This window comes from Acinonyx jubatus, chromosome X (genome assembly GCF_027475565.1).
Source record: "Acinonyx jubatus isolate Ajub_Pintada_27869175 chromosome X, VMU_Ajub_asm_v1.0, whole genome shotgun sequence".
Taxonomy (NCBI): domain Eukaryota; kingdom Metazoa; phylum Chordata; class Mammalia; order Carnivora; family Felidae; genus Acinonyx; species Acinonyx jubatus.
In genome coordinates this window covers 106,041,871-106,063,361 of record NC_069389.1, presented here as the reverse complement: position 1 = coordinate 106,063,361, position 21,491 = coordinate 106,041,871, and the positions used below count along the sequence as shown (strand labels likewise).

Genomic DNA, 21,491 nt, shown 5'->3' with positions numbered 1-21,491 from the left:
GCTAAAATGTGATGGAGAAATGGAAGTCCTTTTAGAATACTTCACATGGATAGTTCATGACTTCCTTTAGGTTTTAATGTCTATGTAACTATATATCACACACACTCCCACATATTTTACATAGGTGCGAGCAATTGTATATTTGCTCAGTGTCTTGCTTTCAGCCTTATCACATATCCTGACCATCTTTTCATATCAGCACTTACAAATCTTTTCTTTTTAATAGCTGAATAGTATCCATTTTGCGAATGTACACACACACACACACACACACACACACACTAGACAATTACTTTTTGCATTGCCTACTGAAGGACATTTAAGCTACTTCCAACTGTTTGCTTTCCTAAGTGTTGCTGTAATGAATCCCCTTCCCAAGAAAGTTCGGAGGGAGCTTCACACTGAGTGGGACATTTGTCAACCCTGTAGCTGATAAGAGTGACCCAGTGGGACTCTGTAGTGAAGGGAGGAGCATGTTCCACTGTGTGGAGAAACAAAGAACTCTCTCCAAAACACTTTGGCCAACACAATCAGAGCCATGAGAGTTGCCAACAGGTGGGACAACCTCAAAGAGTTCCCTATTGTGACAGTTTAGTAACAGAGCAGAGGCCTGCTGCTGTTGCTCAACAGCGATTGCTGGGTCAGAAGAGGAATTTGCAGACTCAGTTACCATCAGGGCTGGTGCAGGGCTGTGGGTCCCACCAGACAGTCTGGAGACAGCAAGACAGGGAGATGGGCAGCAGAGCTCCAAATCGGGCAACGGCACGTGTGGAAGGAGCAGTGACCTATGAGGGGACTCCTACCTCCTAAACCAGCCTCTTCCAGCAGAGGGCAGTGCCTCAGATATCAGGCGGGACTCGGGCCAGCTGGAGCCAGAGCTGGGGACTTCGCTGGACAGATTGCAGCAGCCCTGAGCCGAGGAGAAATTGAACTAAACCGTCCTTTGGCTACTGTAAGTGACATTGGGGAATCCTCCGCGAAAGACCCAGCGGGAACTTCACACTACCCTGATTTGCCTGCTTTCTAATGTCTGCCAGTTCGGGTTTGGTAATAAATCTCTTCGTACAGGTCTGGCTGGTGGGGGCTTGCAAGTCAGGGAATTTGGAATCAATTTAACTCGACTGGCCACCGAGTATCTCAGGTTTCTGGGTGCATGCTTGAATCAAAGAGGGAGTGACGTGCCTGAAATATAACCTAGCCTTCTGGCCCCGGGGCTCTGTGGAGCTGACACGAAGTTTACAAATAGAAAGTCAGCAGAGGGAAAGATAGGAAAGAAGTAACAATTTTATCTAAAAATAGAAACTTAGTGTCTAACAGCAGTCCTTCCCTTGTGCGTTTCAATGACCATGAAGGATGACCGTTAAAACAAACTTCAGCGTGGAAGAGCCAGCCACGCAAACTGCAGTGCATGCATGTAAGAAAAGATTCAAAGCAGTTAGTCGGCCTGAAACATTTCCAATCAACTGTTCCCTGAGCGTTGCTTACCTTTCCTGCTGTGCAGCGGTTGGAATCAAATAGGGGGGCAAAGCTGAGTTACTGTCAGATAAAGTCTATTTCTAGTCCTGTTGTTTTTGAGCCTTGTGATACGGAGGAAAGGGGTGACTCTGGCATTTGCTGGTGGAGTTGAGCAGATCTGCCGGATGATAAAAGTACCGTGTGTGTTTTAATGATTTGTCAGGCACGGCTAAGTAAAAGCCATCACCGACGAAAGCCGTGCAATAGCGAAGTCTAGAGGGAGTTCGCACGCGTTTCTCAGACAAGCGTCAAGTGGAAGAAATACCAGCAAAGAGAATAAACTTTCTTGGCTGCTTTATTTTCCTCGTCACTTCTAGTCCAGGGATGTTTGGCGCTCTCCCGGCGGCTAGATGATCGCCGGCCCTCCCGCTCCGGCCAACCAGCCGCTCGAGTCCTCAGGCCGCGGAGACGCGCAGGGGCTGCAGCGGGTTCGGGGTGGGACGGCGGCGGCGGCAGCGGGCGGGGAGAGGGAGGCCGCCGGAGCTCCTCAGCGAGGCCCTATGCCAAGGCCGCGGCCCCGACCCGGGAGCGTCCCCGGCCGCCTCGCTCGGCAGGGCGCGGCCCCAGCGCCACCCGGCTCGCCCCGGAGAGGTGGGACTTTCCCCACCGGAAGTGATCCCGGCCAGTCTCGGGGAACTGGGGCACCTCAGCCAGTGTGTCAGGGAAACCCTTCCGGGTGTGTGCTGGGGGGGTGGGGGTGGGGGGTGGGTGAGAAAAAAAAGAGGTGGCTTCGCCTGGAGTGGCCGCCGCCGCCGCCGCCGCCGGACGGCCCCCGCCCCTTTCCCCTCCGCGAGCAGCGGCGCTGGGGCGGCGGTGAGACGAAGGAGCCGGCCGCTGGCCATGGCCTCGGCGTGACGGAACCTCCCGGGGGGCGGCCGGGCGGGTGCGGACTGCGGGGTAAGCGACGGCGTTGGCGGAGGCGGCCGGGTCCGGGCGGGAGCTGGGGCGGGGGGGGCGGCGGGTAACGCGCCCCCTCTCCCTCCACAGGCCGGACGACGCCCGCGGGAGCCGCGCGGCCCAGAGACCCGCCCGGGCGGCAGCGAGTGGAGCCGAGCCCACAGGCCCGGGCCGGCCCGGCGGCGCGAGCAGGAAGCGGGGTCCCTGGGCCCCTTTGTGTGAAGGGCGGGGGAGGGGTGCCGGGCCGCCCGTGGCCGCGGGGGCCTCCCCATCCGCGGCCCCCACCGCTTCCCTCGGGGGCGCCGCGCGTCTCCCCACCCCGCCCCTCCGGGCTCGCCCTCCTCCCCACGCCCCCTGCCTGGGCCGCAGTTCCTATAGGAAGGGCATCACCGTCCCATCCCCACCCACCCGACACTTGGCTCTTTCCCCTCCCCCCCTCCTTTAACTTCCTCTTCTTCCCCCGTCGGGCCCTCTGCCTCTCCGCACTCTCCTCCCCGGTTCGCAGATTTCCGCCCACCTTCCGCCTCCCCGAGCCGCCGCAGCTAGCGGGGTGTTCTTTTCCCTCCCTCTGGTAGGAGTTGCTGAAGGTGAGACTCATGAGGGAATACAAGGTAGTGGTGTTAGGGAGCGGAGGGGTTGGCAAATCTGCCCTCACCGTGCAGTTTGTCACCGGGACTTTCATTGAGAAATATGACCCCACCATTGAAGATTTCTACCGCAAAGAGATCGAAGTGGACTCTTCCCCCTCCGTGCTGGAAATTCTGGACACCGCGGGCACTGAGCAGTTTGCCTCCATGAGAGATCTCTACATCAAAAACGGCCAAGGTTTCATCCTGGTTTATAGCCTGGTTAATCAACAGTCTTTCCAGGTAACCAGACCGAGTCTTGTAATTTGTTATAAGGGGGTGTGGTGATCCCACATTTACTTCTGGTGTGCTTGAGCAGTGCGTTAATGACTATGTTTTGCTTTCTGAAAAGTTAGACATGGCGCATTTTTGAGGTTACTTCTGGCACGGAAAAGTATCGGGTTGTTTCTATAGAGAGTCTAAAGTAACAACCGTCAACAAATATTCTAAAGTTATTTCTGAGTCGCAGGAAAAGTGAGAAAGGAATAGGCCGGGCTGTTTGTGTTTAACCTTCCAAAATTGCTGGTTCAATTCAACAAGTATTGATTAACGTACTTAACACAGCAACGTTTAAGAGACGGTCTCAGGTAAATAGGGCACTTTGGAAGGAAAATTATTTGGAGCCGGTATCTGTAACTCCTCTGTGGCTGCCTTCCCCACCTTTTCTTCTGTTCTCACCCAAGTTTCTCAACCAGATTCATAAATGTTAGTGGTGCAACATGAAGAACCGAAGACCTGCCTTCTAGGCATTTTACTTTGCGGGTGTGAAGGAAAGTTACTAATTGAAAAGACTGGTACCTAGAATATAACCAACAAAAATCTGCAGTGACGCTCCTGCAGTTGATCGAGTTGTTTCTGATAACACGGACTATATTTATACAAAATATGTGGATCTGGGAACACTGAACAAGTGCAAATTTCTAACCCTGGCTGGGTGGCCAAGCTGGAGCTGGTCCAGTTTCTTCCGAATATCTGCCCTGTCCTTCACTGGGAGACCGACTGAAAGTTTAACATTATTTTAAGAGATGCAGTAAATGTTGCTATTTATTCCTTGAAAATAAATAACCTCATATTGACCCATTCTATTGACCTCCATTGATTTAGGAAATGGATATTTTTTTTTCTGCATTTAAAGGTATGTGCTTAATGTTGCTTACTTAAGAGACGTTAAGTGCTCTAGCGAATACAATGTGCTAATTCCACTTTTCTTGGTATTTAAATTGCAGTACTATAGTGAAGTTTTCCAGTAACCACATATAGCAACTTCAGGATATTTTTCCTCACAGATAATAAGTATTGTGACCAAACTAAAGTACTTTTTATGTAGGCTTGAACTCCAAACCAGTAATAGTATCATAAAAGCATTTTTCCCCAGAAAGCACCAAAGGTGCTATTTGACAGGCATTTTCTTTCTAAAGGATCCTCTAGAGATTTGTTATTCTATTAGCTGACTCTCTTGAGGCTGGAAGCCTTTTGGAGGGTTTTTCATATGATTTCCATTATATCTACTTCTCTTATAGGCATAAGTAGGGAGTGAAAAACTGTCATTATTTCAGCAGAGACTTAAACTCTTGCAAGCCTAAATGTCATACATTCGGTTTCTAATTTGAACTTGGGTTTCCATAAGGACACAGGGGAAAAAAGCTTAACCTGGAAGACGGAATTGATAACATGAGCAAATGAAATTGTTGCAAACATGAAATAATTGTTTTCATAAATTTTCAGTTGTCTGTTTTTCCTTCGTCTTGCACGTGAATACTCAATTCACTGTAACTATTCAAATGAAACGCGTTTAATATTTAAGTCAATCCTTTTAAGTTATGAAAAATTTTTAAAAAGTGTACAATTAGTATTAAATCTATGAAATTGCCGTTAATCAATAACCCCCCAAAAATTGATGCTACCTGAGAATTGCTGAGGCTCTTATCTTTCCTAGTTAATTGTAATTAGAGACAGTCGGAGGAAAATTCAAGCTGTAAAACCTAACATAGGCAAATAAAAGTATGACTTTCTTCCCGCCCAGACTCCTCAGTACGTTTGTCTCTCCCAGGAGCTGCTGCTCACTGTTACATTCGTTTCTCGTGTATTTTAAGGTGTCTGATTTTACTGGAATAAAGGCCTAAAATGTTTAAGTGTATGAATCTGTTTTGAATTGGTCTTCTAGGCACCAGTGTTTTTGTTCCCACCTGAAACACTTTGTCTCAAGCACTCTTGCTAAATGGCTAGGAATGCATAGATGCTGCAGTCCTGTGCTGGGATAACAGGTGTTTTCAGGAATGATGCCAAGCCGGGAGGATTAAGGAGCTAGCCAAACATCCTTCTGTACAAATGGATTCCTCATATTTGGGAACTTTTTAAATCTGCATAGACTGGGGGAAAGAAGGGATTCAATGAGTCCTAAAGTTAGTGTGCAGCCTACATTTTATATTCTAGACAGAAACCCAGCAGCTGAGGTCTGTGGAGATTATCTAGTTCCTACCTCAGTGGAGAAAATAACATTTTCTCGGTTTAGGTGTATGGTTTTATTTTGTATTAAACTTTCTGTACTTCCCGAGGAGTTATTATCTTGTGATATTGTAATAACTTCTGTTATGGTTATGCAAACTGCATGACTTTTTTCTTTTTGTGATCATTTGAATAGGATATCAAGCCAATGAGAGATCAGATTGTCAGAGTGAAGAGATATGAAAAAGTCCCACTAATCCTAGTAGGAAACAAAGTGGATCTGGAACCAGAAAGAGAGGTTATGTCTTCCGAAGGCAGAGCTCTGGCTCAAGAATGGGGCTGTCCTTTCATGGAAACATCGGCAAAAAGTAAATCAATGGTGGATGAACTTTTTGCTGAGATCGTCAGGCAAATGAACTATTCATCTCTGCCGGAGAAGCAAGATCAGTGTTGTACAACTTGCGTTGTCCAGTAAAAAAGAACCTCAATCATGGCCATACCGAGCAGGTTAGTTGTTGACGGAAGCTTATGAGCCAGAGAGTGTATTGTTTTTGATCAAGTGTAACAAAAAGCTGGTTAATATTAATACACATTGTGCTACCTTCAATCTCTTTGCTTTTAAAATAACATTTCCCTTAGCACAAAATAGTCAACATTCAATGAAGAAAATAAAACAGATACAGATAAGCAAAATGAAGGTAAGAAATTGCATGTATTCCTATCACTAAGATTTATTTTTTAAAACTGAATGTTCTCTGCTTCATTGATAACATTCCTTTGGGGTGGAGTGAGTTAAAGGATGCTACACCTTTCCCCTGTTCTGGTGATTTTACATCCAATAATAATTTCAGAACGTGATTAGTTTTAGGTTTCCTACACTTTTCTGTCCCAGGCTAGAGAGCTGCTGTAATTAAAATCATCAATTTACTAATCACCCAAGTGCTTGATATAACAAGATGATTATTTAATCAAGTTCATCTGTACCTTGCACTTGAGGGACTTAAGTGACCTCTGATAATAACAAATTACAGTGCCATATGTATCTTGACTTCATTATGAACGTATGGCCCAAATGAGAGTCTGGTAAAATCATCTGCGATGTGTTAGAAGAGACGCACCCAAGCCCAGGCAACATTTTTATTTAGTTTGGTAAATGATGGAGTTGATTGGAACGATAACAAAACCTTCAAACATTTCATGGATAACTTCATAAAAGTTTTGTTAAATGAGCTTTTGAAAAAGCAAGGTTATGTAAAAGTTATTGAGCATTTCAAGTGGGATTATTGTATTCACATCACGATCTCTTAACCTAGATTATCATTGCGTAGATAGTCCCACTTAGACAGTAACACTTAGATAATAAGATAAAACAACCAATAGCCTGGATGACTGGGAAGCCACAGCAAATGCCAGACTGGCCTTACAGTCTCAGGAATGGAATTGATTGCTTGGAGCCAAGACTGACCTCAAGTCTAGGAGGCAGTGCTGCGAATGGCAGCAGGCATTGCAGATTGCAGTGATGATTCCTAATCAAAGGTCTGGCTTATATATGCTCCCTGGAGAAAAGAGTAACGGTCCCTAATTTATCTTTTCAGACAAGATCCTCTGTCAGGTAGTGTCACCTTTGAAAATGAAGGATGACAGCAGTGCTTTATTCCAAATGCTTTCACACACCAGCCTTTTAGCATACCGGAATATGATGAGAACACATTTATTTTCTTCTACCCAGCCACCTCTGTTACAGCGTCGCCGTTCAGACTCCCTGCAGCACATGTTTGGTTGGTGGCATCACACTTGCGGTATAGTTTTTTGAAGCAGGAACAGACGTATGTAGGGGATTGAGTCCTGTGTTCGTGTTTCCGTAATCTTTCCTAAATTGTACGCCGATTTCAAGTTTGAGCAAGTTTTGTGTGGTGACTGCGTCTTCACCATTACACTCTGTTTCTCCCTCTGACACTTTTTACCGGCCAAATGACACAAGTGTACACATTTTAGTGTTGTCACCTTTATAAAATATTAACCAGTTCCCACAAAATGTTCCCAGCTTTCTTTGCATCATTAATGTAGACAGCTACAGGAAGTAAACTTTGAATAAAATTCCGATTGGCAGATGGATAATTTCCAGAGGGATTTTTAGATCTTTCTTACTCCCTGTTCTCTTTAGGTTTATTTCATTTTGCAGCTTGTGATCTAAATGGCTTTGAATCCATTTGGTTACCTACGGGAATGGTTAAATTGAATTGCTTTATATCTCAAGCCAACTGTGTTTAAGTTTTTTGTTAATGTACTAAAAACAAGAAAATACACCAAAAATTGCTCGTTTTTTATAATAATAGGCAAGTTACCTGTGTGATTTTTTTTGCTTGGTTTTCATTTTTGTAAGCAGAATACACAGTTGTAGGTGTGAGCATTGAAAAAAAATCTCATCAGCTGAGTGTCTGAAAATATTAGAGGAAGTTCCCTGAGCAAGATCTTTTAGAACAAAGCACACTATATGCATTTTCTTTCCTGAAATCAAGTAAAGTTGAATCGATGTGTATGGGCATCTGTAACCGGAGGCCTGTAAACTTTGTGGTTGTGCTTGCTCACTAATGTATCTAAAAAATAGGCGATGGATTCTGAGTCCTGCAGCTTGAGTTGTGGAGCTCTGACGTCTGTCAGTCCCAGATCTAGACGGAAGATCAAACTTGGACAAGTAAAGGTGACTTGAGAAATGTTTGTCCTTAATACTTAGAAGAGTACCTTTTGTCCAGGTGAGGAATGATAATATTCAAATAAGTCAGGAGGACTCCTGTGATTGTTGTAAGTTGGCTGCTCTTAATTGAAAGGGAAAATTGTAATGCTCTAAAAATTGCTTCTGAGAATTCCTCACATTTCTTTCTTTCTTTTATTTATTTTTTTGTTTGTTTATTTTTGAGACAGAGACAGAGCCTGAGCGGGGGAGGGGTAGAGAGGGAGGGAGACAGAATCCGAAGCAGGTTCCAGGCTCTGAGCTGTCAGCACAGAGCCCGACGCGGGGCTCAAACTCACAAGCTGCGAGATCATGACCTGAGCTGAAGTCGGACGCTCAACCGACTGAGCCACTCAGGCGCCCCTCCTCATGTTTATTTCTTAACCACCTTTCAATTTGGGTCACCTTCAGTTTGGCTCTCTTGCCCAACACCTGTTTATCTGCATGGCTCCCAGGATTGTTTCCTCACCTTTCACCCTCCTGCTGGCAGGAGTCTTAGAGTGCCTTTGGATACCCAGATTCTTTATGTGCTGCTTTCGTGGCGGGTTTCCTTATCCCAGGAGCCTGCCATCAAGGGCCTTGGGAGACTTCTTTACTGTGCAGGAGCAGTGTAATAGAAACCCAGGTCAGCGTTGAAGCCCTGTTTTGCCTTTATTAACTACATCATAGCTCCTCTGTATATTGCTGTAAATAATTGACAATCGGCTCTTTTGCTCTACGGTTCTAGAGAATGATGGGTGTTTTGTTAATCATCCCATAATACTATAAAAGAAGCAAATCACAGCGCTGTGGGCATTCAGGGAAAGGAGAGACTATGGTCAGTTAGAGGAGATTTTCTCAGTATTCTGAGCTCTTTGTTATGGGAACTGCCCTATGCATTGTGGGATGCTTAGCAGCATCCCTGGCCTCTACCTACTAGATGCCAGTAGCATTCTCCCCGCCCCTCAGTTGTGACCAGCAAGGATATCTCCAAACCTTGCCTAATGTCTCCTGGGGGGCAAAGTCACCCCTGGCTAAGAACCACCGATTTAGAGGGATTGGGGCACAAGTAGCATTTGACTCAGGTCTTGGAGAATGGGTAGGATTGGAGGGGGTGGGGGTGGGGGTAGAGGTGACTTCCAAACAGAAGGAATGCCAAAAAGGGGCAAAATAATATTGTAAATTAGTAGTCTGTTGATTCCCTGAAAGGAAGGTGGGAAATGCCATAAAGTTATCCTTTAAATGTGACAGTTTGGTAAATAACCTTTTGGCGAATAGAATTTTTTTAAAGATTATTTCTCAAGGATTTCTGTATCTCAGTCCAGTATTGATGAAAGGTATAAAAAAAAATAAAAAGAGAGAAAGAAAACCAGAATAAAAAAGGTGTTCTTCACTACAGATTGAAGGTCTCCTGCAAGATTTTATCCTATTTTTCTCTGGGTATTATGGAATGGGTTCTCCCAAAGAGAGTAAATGGTGCATAAGAGTACCAAACACCAGCAATCAAACTGAGAGAACAAAGATCATTATTTATGTCACCCTCAGTTCATTATATATGTCAGCCTGAAGAAAAAGCGAGATTCTTGATTCAAGACCAGCACATCATTTCACGTGGCAGCAGAATGCCCGGGATGTTAACAAAGGCTCCTGAAAGGCTGAACTATCTATGAATGTCATTTTAGTCTAGCTGGCCTTACCATTTCTAAACACAGTGGGATTGATTAGCATTTTCAGGGTTTTTAAAATAAATATGTGGAATCAGAATTGTTTCTAATCTTTTTTTCCCCCAGCTTTTAATTAGATATGATATGCCGAGGATTTAGCAAATGGCAAAGGGAAAATCATGAAAATTAAATTACATCGTGTACTTTCAAATGCTGGCATTTTCATATCCAAGTTAAATATTAATCGTATCAGTAAAACACTGGGGTGGAATTCTGTTGCAGAAGTTACAGTTTAGATACTTCCTTTTTTTTTTTCCCTGCCCTATTTTGCATATCACCTTGAGTAAGGAAAACAGCTTATTTGAAATGCTCATTTGTCATCCAGCTCACATGGTGAGCCAAAATAGAGCCCGGCCCTGGATGGAGCGGGGAGCATGCTTTGGGGGGTAGTGTGTGCCCTAAGGAACTGCAGTCAGCGGGCCTGGGGTAAAAGCATCCTTTCTGCCTCTGCTAATTTTCCCAGACCACCCCCCACCCCCTGTCCCTGCCAAAAGGTTCATGGTCTGGGACTGTTCAGTGTGAAATAGATGCCTAGTTAGACCTGCTCTGGGTGTGGAGGTGTCTGGTGATTAGAATGACTCTTTGTGTATCTGTTCCCTCTTTAATTGCTTCCTTTTAACCTCAAGATTAGGCTTTTATTGCAGAATGAAATGCATATGAGCCATTCAGTTTTACTCCATTACCTCTCTGGCTTAGAATGAACCATCAGTAGAATTAACAAAAATTGCATCATAGAGTTGGAGAATTGCCACCAAGGAAGTATTCTAGCCATACTACAGGAAAGATTCTCCTCGTGGGATTACTTCTGGGTGGAATTCTAAAATCCAGAAGATAATATCACCAAGAAAAACTTAAGTCCTGTCAGCTGTCGGAAAAACTTACCCTACCAAAAACATGCTCACAAATTCTTTTGGTTAGCCACAGTTGTAAGAGCATCAGGTTCAGAAAAAGCTGTTTAGAGTCGAGGGGAGTAGTACCTTACCTGGTTTAATTCGAAGCTGGCAGTAGGAATCAGATCATTAGGCTCACACTCTGCTTATTAGCAGTGGACAGGTCCTACTACCTGAGATCTCAGAATTGAATTCTTTAAACTTAAGGAGACTTCAGGTCTAGGACAGAAGAAAAATATTTTATCCCTTCCTTTCTACTCTTGGTTTCCCATAAACTTTTAGAGTGCATATTCTCCTAAAAGCATGGTTCCACTTTCATTCAAAGATGCGATGCCATAGTTCCAGCCTGTGCGCTTTATGTTTAATGGATGACAGGTGAACACTTCTAGTAACCTAGTCCCCCTCTCTACCCGCCAACAAGTTTCATGAGTATTATGCAAATTAGAGAAAGAAACAAGATATTTAACAAAAACATAACATCTATCAACAGAATTCTAACCTAGTGTTTTGCTAACATAACTGATATTTAGCTTGGATATAGAAATGCCAAGTAAAAAATGTGATGGGAAATTCATTTCTTAAAAAAATTCCTTCAGTTAAATCCCCAGAATATCACATGTCTAAAACTGGAAAAAAATTAAAATTGATTATGGTTGCACATTGATAGTTGCTAAAAAGAATGCTAGGAAATACCATTGTATTTAGAAATGGTAAATCTAGCCAAGCTAAAAAGACATTCTATGACTGCTATGCGTTTCAGGAGTCTTTGTTAATATCCCAGGCATTCTGCTGCCACGTGAAATGATGTGCTGGTCTGGAATCAAGAATCTCCCCTTTCTTCAGGCTGACAGAAATAACAATCTTTGTTCTTTAAGTTCTGTGTTTGGTACTCTCGGGTACCAATTTGCCCTGCTTGATAGACCCTGTTTCATAATTTCTTGAGCAAAAGGTTTGGACTGTTGTTTCAGACTGTGTGTGTGTGTGCGCGCGTGCGTGCGCTCTTCCTTAACAAAATCTAATTTAGAAAGAAAGTGAAAAAGTGAAACCAGTTAAGCAAGAGTTTGAGCAGAAGCTTCCAGAGTTGAGATTTGTTGGGTGTCTTGCTGGAAACTCGAGAGTTGAGGACAAGGATCACTTGTGTTCTGTCTCACAAGCAGCAAGTTCTACTTCTGCAACTTGTCTGGATGTGATATCCTGGGAGTTCAAAAGTATGAGTTTGACCAGCTGCTTTTAAAGCTTCTGGAATGTTTTTTAAATGAATGAGAGTTGTTAGTACACTGAAAATTTTCCTGTCACAGTGTGGAGCAATAACATTTATATTTCGCATTCTGCGAAATTCTAATCTGAGGGAGACTGTCCTTTCTGCTTAATGCAAGCTTTTGCTTCGGGATTTATTACTGCAAAGAATCAAAGTTTATTACTCTTCTGAAAAATAGCTGGTATTAATACTTTGTTTAATGGTGTGCCTCATATTAATATTGTTGAGTCTCACCTGAGATTTATCTAGGTCTCTTGATTTCACTGGAGTATTGTCATCCTGCAGAATGTGGATGGACCAAATGTTAATCAAGCTTTTAGAGGGTGGGAAATGATGTATGTATCACCTTTTATTTAATGTCGATTACAGTTAATAAGCCAGTTTGTATTCTTAGTGTTTATTTTGGCTAGAAACAAATAATTACTACGTCCTCAATTTGATTTCAGAGAATGCCTGAGCTATTAAAACACCATATATTACAAGTTTTCACTATTTAAGAGACGTAATCATATTTGAAAATCTCAAACTCTTTATAATTTATTTTGAAAAATGTAGATTAAAAATTACAACAAATGGTATTAATGGAGATCAATTGAGAAAAGTCTAGTCTGAATTACTGAAAAGTCTTCCCATTGAAATGCGTATATATATTGAAATGCTGTTGTGTTCATAATAGGTATAAAAATTCAAACAAGGCTACAAAATATAGAGGTCTTTAGTCTGGATATCAAAGACATAATTCTGGTCTTCTAGAATTTATAACATAGTCGAGAAATGAGGAGAGGTACCTGACATTTGCATACTTTGTAAGGTGCTGTCACATATCACCTTATGTGACACTTATCACAGTCCTTGAGGAAAGAATTTTTATGGTTATTTTGATGAGGAGGAAACTGGACTCGCTCAAGGTTCAGTAACCAGTGTCCTAATTAACAATTTACTTTGATGCAAAAAAGGTTTAATTTTAATTGGAAAAAAATGTATTATAATAATTTCAAAGGAGGCAAATGTTTCTATTTTTCCTCACGTGTTTAGGTGGCAGAATTTCAATAAGGAGCAGAGAGACATTCTTTAAAAGTCATTTTTATGATATAGCTGCTAATAAAGAGTTCTCTCAGGCTCTTTGGACACTACTAGAAGTGTAGGTGTCATATGAAATTAAAATTACGCAGGTATAAATATTCGTAGAGCCTTTAGATGATCTTAAATTGGTTTCACTTGGCATTCTTTCATAGTCCCTATTCTGCTCTTTGTTTCTGGCTTTATTTAACAACTTTTACTTTTTACATTAAAAGAGTAATGTAATTCTACTCCCTTTGAAGCCATTTGATGATCCAACACAGTTAAAGGACTTGGTGTCTGAGTGATAGATTTTCTTTTCCCTCGGTATTAATTAGAAGGTCAGAAGTATATCAACTGTAAGAGTAGAGACAGAGAAACCCCGATCATAGAAATGCCTGTGGCTGGGGTGGGGGGGGGGGGGAGGGATGTCCGAAAAAAGGGCAGCCGGAATGGCAGCCGCTGAACTACTGCTGTCACCTAGCATCTAACCCAAGTCAGGGCACTTAGGAGGTGCTCAATAGCTAGACCGTGATGGAATAGCATTTTCTTATTTTAAAATTTCTAAAAAACCGTAAACTTTGAAAAGTTGTGCATACTGTCAAGTTTGCTCATAATTAATATGCATTTAATTCTAGTGCCATTTCTCATGACAAATATGAAGAAATCAGATTCCAAGTAGAAGTACTATCTGCCACTTTTATACTGTAAAATCTTTTAAACCAGTAAGAACATTGTTGATATTGTATAGAGTATAATAACGTATTTAAAAATAAGCCAGAGTTACATACACACAATAGACTATATCCAGTGCGTCATTAGTGTCTGTTGCTAATTTTCAGTGACTTTTTTTAAAAATTTTTTTTTAACGTTTATTTATTTTTGAGACAGAGAGAGACAGAGCATGAACAGGGGAGGGTCTGAGAGAGGGAGACACAGAATCTGAAATAGGCTCCAGGCTCCGAGCTGTCAGCACAGAGCCCGACGCGGGGCTCGAACTCACGGGCCGCGAGATCATGACCTGAGCCGAAGTCGGCCTCTCATCCGACGGAGCCACCCAGGCGCCCCTCAGTGGCTTTTTTTGACCACATAGAATCACTTTTTAATTGAAACTGATGGGGAACACAGTGAAATTCCACATTCAGATACTTATTCTGGTACCAGTTCCATGTGTATACAGACCTGTTGTCAGTGTTCTCATTTTAAACTGTGATCTATATTTCTATCTTTTTACAACGTTTTAATCTTAATTGCAGATAAAACTCAGAGGAAATTTGCACAGATGCTGCTTTGGAGAACTTTACAACCTGGGTTGCAGAACTGAGCCTTGGTAAACCTGTCTCTATTACAGCATGTTGCCATACATCTAATTAAGTGCATAAGGTCTTTGGCCTTCAAGATCCATCGACCTTCAACAGGAATGCTTAGCACGTTTACCATATGTATAAAATCTGTTCTTTATCAATCAGTCCTTTTGTAGCTTTCTAAGTTCTTATTGATGGCTAATATGCAAGAATTAATTTTTAATATTTTAATTGATTTCTTTAATCAGTTTCTCAACTTGTATTTATTAAATACTCAAACTCAGTATTACCTACTCAATGCCTTTTAAAAGAAAGTTATAATGGAGAAAAAAATTGAGCCTTAAACAAATGGTTACTTCTGTATATTACCTCGCACCAGTGCTTCATTCTATTTGTAAAATCTTTCTCCTTTAAATGGTTGGTTAATACTTTGAGACTTGGTTTACGTGTGGCAGTGTTGTAAAAAGAAACTAAAGATCACGTTTTACCTATATGGATGGAGTATCCCTTTTCTTCAAGTGCAGTTTGTGATGTGTTTTTGTAATTAACATGTTCTGAAAGTTACAATTGATATTTGAAATTGACTGTAGAGCATCTAGCTGAAGAGTTAAGCATTTGATTCCATTAGGTTTTCACATGTGTTAATCTCATTTACAGCATCGAATTGCAGCAGTAACATTTTCCTTTCTGTGAAGTTCTAAATTTAGTTATGACCTACTTAGCAATGCCTTTGAAAAGGGATATTGTATCCATGGTAAATTAATTGTATACCTAAACAGAGATCGCTCAGCTTTGCCTGTCAGGCTTGTAATTGACATCTAGTAGACTTCTGCACATGTAAAATTGAATTCAAATAAAATCATATACGCTTTCTAGTTCTTAATATTTGTCTTTCTGAATAATAGTTTAAAGCAATATTTGTTAAAGTTTTCTTGCACTATCACAGTTGCTTTTTAGTTCTTTCTCAAGAAGCATGTTCGTAGTAGAGACAAAAATCTGTGTAACAGGAGAGAATAGCGCCAAGTCTCTGGGCTTTTTGTTTGTTTTTTGGATTTTTTTTTTTTCCAAATGTGCTTCTAATAGCCATTGCCTTCCATGTTGTTTACCTAATCAGCACATTTTGTCTGAATACTTGAACATTTTAACAGTAACACAGGTATAGAAACAGAAAGGAAACTTTCTTAAGAGTAATCTTTTGGTTCAGTTTTAACATCTTGACCACAAGCGCTTTTTCTAGCAATGACTTTAAAATTTTGTAAGTTTGACAGTATTTTCTTGTTGGGTTTTTATTTGGTTGTAGTTGTGTGCTTTTAATTTGCAGAAGTTAGTAACTGCAGCTCACCTACTGCACCAAAGTTCTCAAGTTTAGGAGCCCAGCTTTAGTCATTTGAACATGCTTCTAAATAAAAACAAAACAAAAAACCAAAACTATACTTTTGATCTATAATACTAGCTCAATAACTTTGTCAAGGAAAGCTCTAATATATGCAGTGATGGTTTATGGAAGGGTGTGGCAATTTTAAATTTATATTGTGTGTGATGTTCCAATAAAGTGATATCTACATTCATGTGATTTATTGGTCAGCATGACCATTAATTATTGCGTAGAAATTGATTAAACTTTGATTTCCTTTTTTAAAATCGTGTTGCATTTGATTCCTAATCAAATTCCCTCAAAGTGAACTTTTGATCTTAGATTTTGAATTTTATGGTGAGATTGTAAGGGTGGAAGCAACTGAAACATTGTTCCTTATTTATAAACTGCTTGAAATGAATACCTATTTTAAGTTTGCACTTTAATACCAAACTTAAAACCAAACACTCAGTTCAGAGTAGGTTAAGTGATCATGGTTCATCGTTATTAGCTGTGTGAAATTCTGAAGGAATCAAATAATTCATGATGATTTAAAATTTTCTGCAGATGGATTTTTTTTATATATCCAGTATTTCTTTCCTGTGGATAGTTCCCCCCCCCCACAGCATTGACCTCAGCAACAAATTTATCTTGAATTCACTTAGGATCACAGGAATCAGGGGAAAGTGATTTAAAGGCAGTTTCTTCAGCACATTTTAAGAAAAGGGACCAAAAGTTATTTTAGCTTCCTCAATAGATTGCATGTCAAGTTGCTTATTAGGATAATAAATTAATATTAAATGCAATATATGTCTCGTCTTTACTATGGCATCCGTTTAGGAGTTGTTCAAATCACTGCAGTAGGGCTCTGCAAATAAAATCATGTAACCTATTATGGATCTAACGTACTGTAACTTTATCAATGAAAGGTAAAAATCTCAAGTAACAAGTACAAGCATTGAACAATGACCTATAAAGATTTGTAAAAGTAAAATTTTTCCAATAGATTTCATTCTTGTCATTTTGTAAGATGACCCTGCAGTCCACCTGTTTGTAACTTTTTTAATAAAATAGACATCTGTATTACTGAGGTTGGTTTCTTGAATTTTTTGGTGCGTTACTAATTCTAGATTTGCTGACTTGTAAATCTCTTTCGCATAACTGAAAGCCATTACTTTTTATCAAAACGATTATGTGTATTGTATACATTTAAAAAGTTAAACGTTCACTTGTGTCCTTAGTCACCATTCTGGCACATGTGGGAAAACCAACACATATCCTAAAATGTAACATTTAATCAATTGAATAACTTACAAATAAAGTAGAAATGATGTGTAACAAGTAATATACATATCTTGTCCCATTTGGAGAAAGTGTCCCAACTATAAATCTGTTGGCTGGGAATTATCCACGTGTAGATTTCAGACTGTATTAAGCAATACAATTAAATTTTGAACTACCAAATGAATTAAGAACATTCAACACAATCAAGTTATCACTTTGGGGGCGCCTGGGTGGCTCAGTTGGTTAAGCAGCCAACTCTTGGTTTCAGCTCAGGTCATGATCTCGTGGTCATGGGATCAAGCCCCACATGGGGTTCCATGCTAAACGTGGAGCCTGCTTGGGATTCTCCCTCTCTCTCCGCCCCTCCCCTGCTTGTGTGTGCTCTCTCTCTCTCTCTCTCTGTTTCAAATAAACTTTTTTTAAAGTTATCACTTTGTTTTATCCAGCAAAAGGTTTTGCCAGTCACTTTAATTCACTGACCAACTCCATATTTTTAAATTGTTGAACTAAGATTTTTAACGTAAATGTTTTTTTAGCCCGTAATCTTTTCCTTGAAATTGGATAGTTCTTTCTGTCCAAACATATAGGGACTGGATTTTTTTTAATGTGTAAAAATGGGCAGGTTTATATACCCTTGTCATAATACATGGAAAGTATCTTACCGTTCATTACCATGGATTATTGGTCTGGAGTCGGGCTCCAAACACCTCACATACGCTGTACTAGATGCTGTCCTTGAAGTCCCAAAAACCCTTTTCTACAACAAAGGTGCTCATGATTTCCAGGCCCTCCCCTTTTTCTTCCACTGATGTAGTATCCCTTCATCCAGAAAGGTCAACATTTTTAACCAAGTGAGTAACAGAGAAGGTGAGAGGATGGCCTAGGGTAAGAGGTAGGGGGTTCCAGGCTGATGAGCCAAATCAGTGCTGGATATCCGAAAGGTACTTTGTCACCGTCAGGGCACTTTTCTCTCTCACCCCTCCCTCCCTCTTCATGTAACTCTTCCCTACAGACAAGATTCATCTAGTCTTAACGCTCCTCCAGGATCAAGATCCAAAGCTCTAAGACTTCTTGTTCGGGTTCAAAGCGGGGGCAGTTTTTCGGACAAGCTCTTGCTTTCACGTAGATTTCACATGTATCTATCTCATTTGCCCATACTGCTAGCTGGTGTTTGGGATTTTCTTGTCGCCATTTTGTTGGTGAAGCCAAGGCTCAGGAAAGTTTTGCCTTAATCATTTTATCATTGGGTGGAGGCAAGTTGGTGCTACTAAAATTATAAAACTCATGGAAACAAGACACACAGCAAGAAGTAACTGTTTCAAGTCAGTGTGACGGTCCACATGTAACAAAATACTATGGGTCGTATTTAAACGTAATGTGTTTGTTATACTGCTAAGAGTTTATGTAAGACATAAGCTATTTTCATTATGGCTATTTTTCTTTGGAAAGGCAATGTCTTCAATCAGGATTTGGCAGCCTTTGGCCGCCAGGCAGAATCCCGCCCGGTTAGCAATGCCAAAAGAACCGTCGTTAGATTTAGCAGCTGTATCCTGAATCCATTGCAGAGCTCAGCTGCACCCTTTCTCTATCTAAACTTACAGTTTGAATGGAGGACCAGAAGTGCAGCTGATGCCAGACACATCCTTTATCAGCAGAGACCCGCGGCTGTGCTTATAGGCGTTATTCTATGGCGCAGGCTGTTCTACTCCCAAGCCCAATTGTCATGCCATTGTATTATAATTTATGAGTCTTCTCCTACAGACTGAGAGCTCCTGGAAGGTATGGCTTTGCCCGTGTCCCCTCTTCATCCTCAGTGCTTATCTCTAGTGCATTATAGGTGCTCAATAACTATCTTATGAAATTATAGTCTTGGAATCAGTACGGCAGATGGGTGTTCGCTTAGAAAGCCCTAACCTTGCCATCTCCTGTTGGTTTTCTCCCCGCTGTTTTCCTTCATTCTCTGCAGAACTGAGGTAATTTGCTTGTTTGTTTTGCTTTCCGTTTTTGTTTATAATTGAAGTAGTTGTTTCTAAACCCCTTCCGAGAGAAATGGACACCATGGAGAGATGGTCCATACAGGCATATTGTAAGTAGGGACTTAAGGGCCTTGAATCTAACACTAAGTCCCACAAGACTCTAAAGAGAAAAATATAATCAAAATGGGTATTTACTGCCCATGCCTGAATTTCCTCTACAGTAGATTCCAAAGCTGACCCAGGCCTGTCCCAGTCATTTTCTTAGGCAAGTCAGAGAAATGTTCATACTGACCCCCCAAAACCTCCCCAGTGTTTCCCCTTCAATGAGGCAATAATTTCTATTCTCACTGCAAAACCTCAGGTAATCCCCCACCTATACTCGTACAGTCACCCCCCACCAGCCTTTCCTTTAACCCTTGACCTGATTCCCTCATTGTACCTAAGGACTAACTTCTACCGCATGTAACTACCCTGCCCCCTCCCCTTTTCTTCTATGACTCTTAAGATAGTTTTATGAGTAGCTAAACTAATGGAAGTAAGGTGTTTTCACTATGGTTCCCCCAGCTCTCAGACTCAGTCTCCAAATCCTTTGACACCAATAGTTGGGAGACATTTTCAGGTTGGCCTTAAACCAATGTAAGGTTGTCTTCAAAATATCAGCTCCCTGTATGTGCTTGAATACCAATGATCTGTGCGGTCTGCCATGTAACCAGAGTCTCCCAGATGTCCCAGGAAGCCCTCCAGGAACTGGCTCCCGAAGTTCTGGATGCTTTTACTTCATGCTGTAAGCCCCAGGGAATGCCCTGGACTTAGTAGTTTGAAGCTCCTACCAGTTGCTGTAGGCTTTAAAGTTTTGGTGGGGGCGTACATGGGAGGCAGGGAAGGACTTAAGCCCATGCAGAACTTTTGTTGGGGCTTGAGAGTAGACGGACGGACTTTAAATCTACAGTTGAGAAATATAAGGGTCCCTGAGGGTTCTGAACCTTCTCAGGTGATCCAAATCTGAAGGTCCATTTTTCGCCTGTTTGAGAGGGAGCCCCCAGAAGCCCTGATACCGGTGAACACAATTTTCTCTGGTTCCTGTGACCCTTCTTGGGGACACCTCTATGGGTGTTCTTAGAAGAATCCCAGCTGAAATACACATTATGCCATGCTCCAAGATACCTCTGCAAGTACTTTTGGTCTTTTGCTCAGGCCTCAAGATATACAGAAGAAAATAGGAACGGTGGACATTTCAAAAATTTTTTAACATGCATTTTTGAGAGGGGGGAGGGAGCAGGGTGTGAGTGGGGGAGGGGCAGAGAGAGAGAGAGAGAGACAGACAGAACCAAACAGGCTCCAGGCTCTGAGCCCCCTCACGCAGGGCTGAAACCCACGAACTGTGAGGTCATGACCTGAGCCGAAGTCGGACGCTTAACCGACTGAGCCACCCAGGCGCCCCAAGAGCGGTGGGCATGTCAATGGCCAACGTGAGGCTTTACCACACTGCTTCGCTGCAAGCCGAGTGTATGGCAGGCGTGTGGAGATTGCAGCCTTTGCTGTCTAACCTAAGAGGAATCCGAGCGACAGGCTTTTTGCTCTTCAGGTGGCTAAAAAAAATAGTTGCAATGCATTAGGAATGGGAATCTGGCCCAAAACAGAGTGATTTCCCTTTGACGATAAATAGTCGCTTGTTGAGGCTGACTACAGACAAAAAAGGGACAAGAGCAGCGCCTTCATTTAACTTCATGTAACTGAGCTTCTATGTATGTACCAGGCACTTCCCTGTGAGCTGAGTTTATAAGAGGAATGTGCCATGGCCTTAACTCCCAGTGCAGCTTGCATTCTAGCCTGGGAGACAGCCTCGCAAGCAATAATTATGACACAAGGCGATATATGCTCTAGTATCAGCACGGGCAAGATGCCAGGGAGCCCAGAGAAGTGAAGGGATTTGTTTCCCTGTAAGGGTCAAGGGAAGGTCGGAGGAACTTGCCTTGTGAGTTGGTTCTTGGAGACTGAGGAGAAACTTGCAGTAGGGACGTTTCAGGTAGACTCCGAAGGAGGGCAGTGAGCAGAGGTGAGTAGCCCTGAAAGCGCCTGGCAGGCCCGGGGACCTTGTGACAGCAAGGATAGCCAAAGGGGCCGGCGGGAATCAGAGGGGGAAGGAGGGTTGGGAGATGAGGCCTGGAAAGCAGGAATTTGCTTGACTGTCACACTGAGGGTGTGAGGATTTTTCCAGGCAGCCGCGGGGCAGGATGAAGCAGGAGCATGGCAGGAACCCACAGGTGTTTTAGAAAGATCCCAAAATGGAAGGGAAATTGGAGGGAATTTGCCCGGGGCCAGAAGGCCTGTCAGGAGACCACTGTAATCCTATAGGAATGAGAAAGAGCAAGCACCTCAATAGGGCAAAGCTGAGAGAATGAAATGATGGGGATAAAGTGGTCCAATACATGGACCCAAGTCGTAAAAA

General features: G+C 42.2%; 1 protein-coding gene across 3 annotated transcripts; it reads left to right on the top strand.

Annotated features, from left to right (window-relative positions):
* The first annotated feature begins 804 nt into the window (after positions 1-804).
* RAP2C (RAP2C, member of RAS oncogene family) lies at positions 805-16,873 on the top strand. 3 transcript variants are annotated; one of them, XM_015079729.3, is made up of 4 exons: positions 805-952; positions 2,503-3,281; positions 5,680-5,990; positions 14,381-16,873. In XM_015079729.3, exons 2-3 carry the CDS (start codon positions 3,009-3,011, stop codon positions 5,956-5,958), a joined length of 552 nt encoding a protein of 183 aa, XP_014935215.1. In that variant the 5' UTR covers positions 805-952; positions 2,503-3,008; the 3' UTR covers positions 5,959-5,990; positions 14,381-16,873. The 3 variants fall into 3 exon arrangements, with proteins under 3 accessions (XP_014935215.1, XP_053057677.1, XP_053057678.1); XM_053201703.1 differs by lacking the exon at positions 805-952 and adding an exon at positions 2,211-2,412; XM_053201702.1 differs by lacking the exons at positions 805-952; positions 5,680-5,990; positions 14,381-16,873 and adding an exon at positions 963-2,191 and having other exon boundaries at positions 2,503-3,010.
* The last annotated feature ends 4,618 nt before the right edge of the window (positions 16,874-21,491 follow it).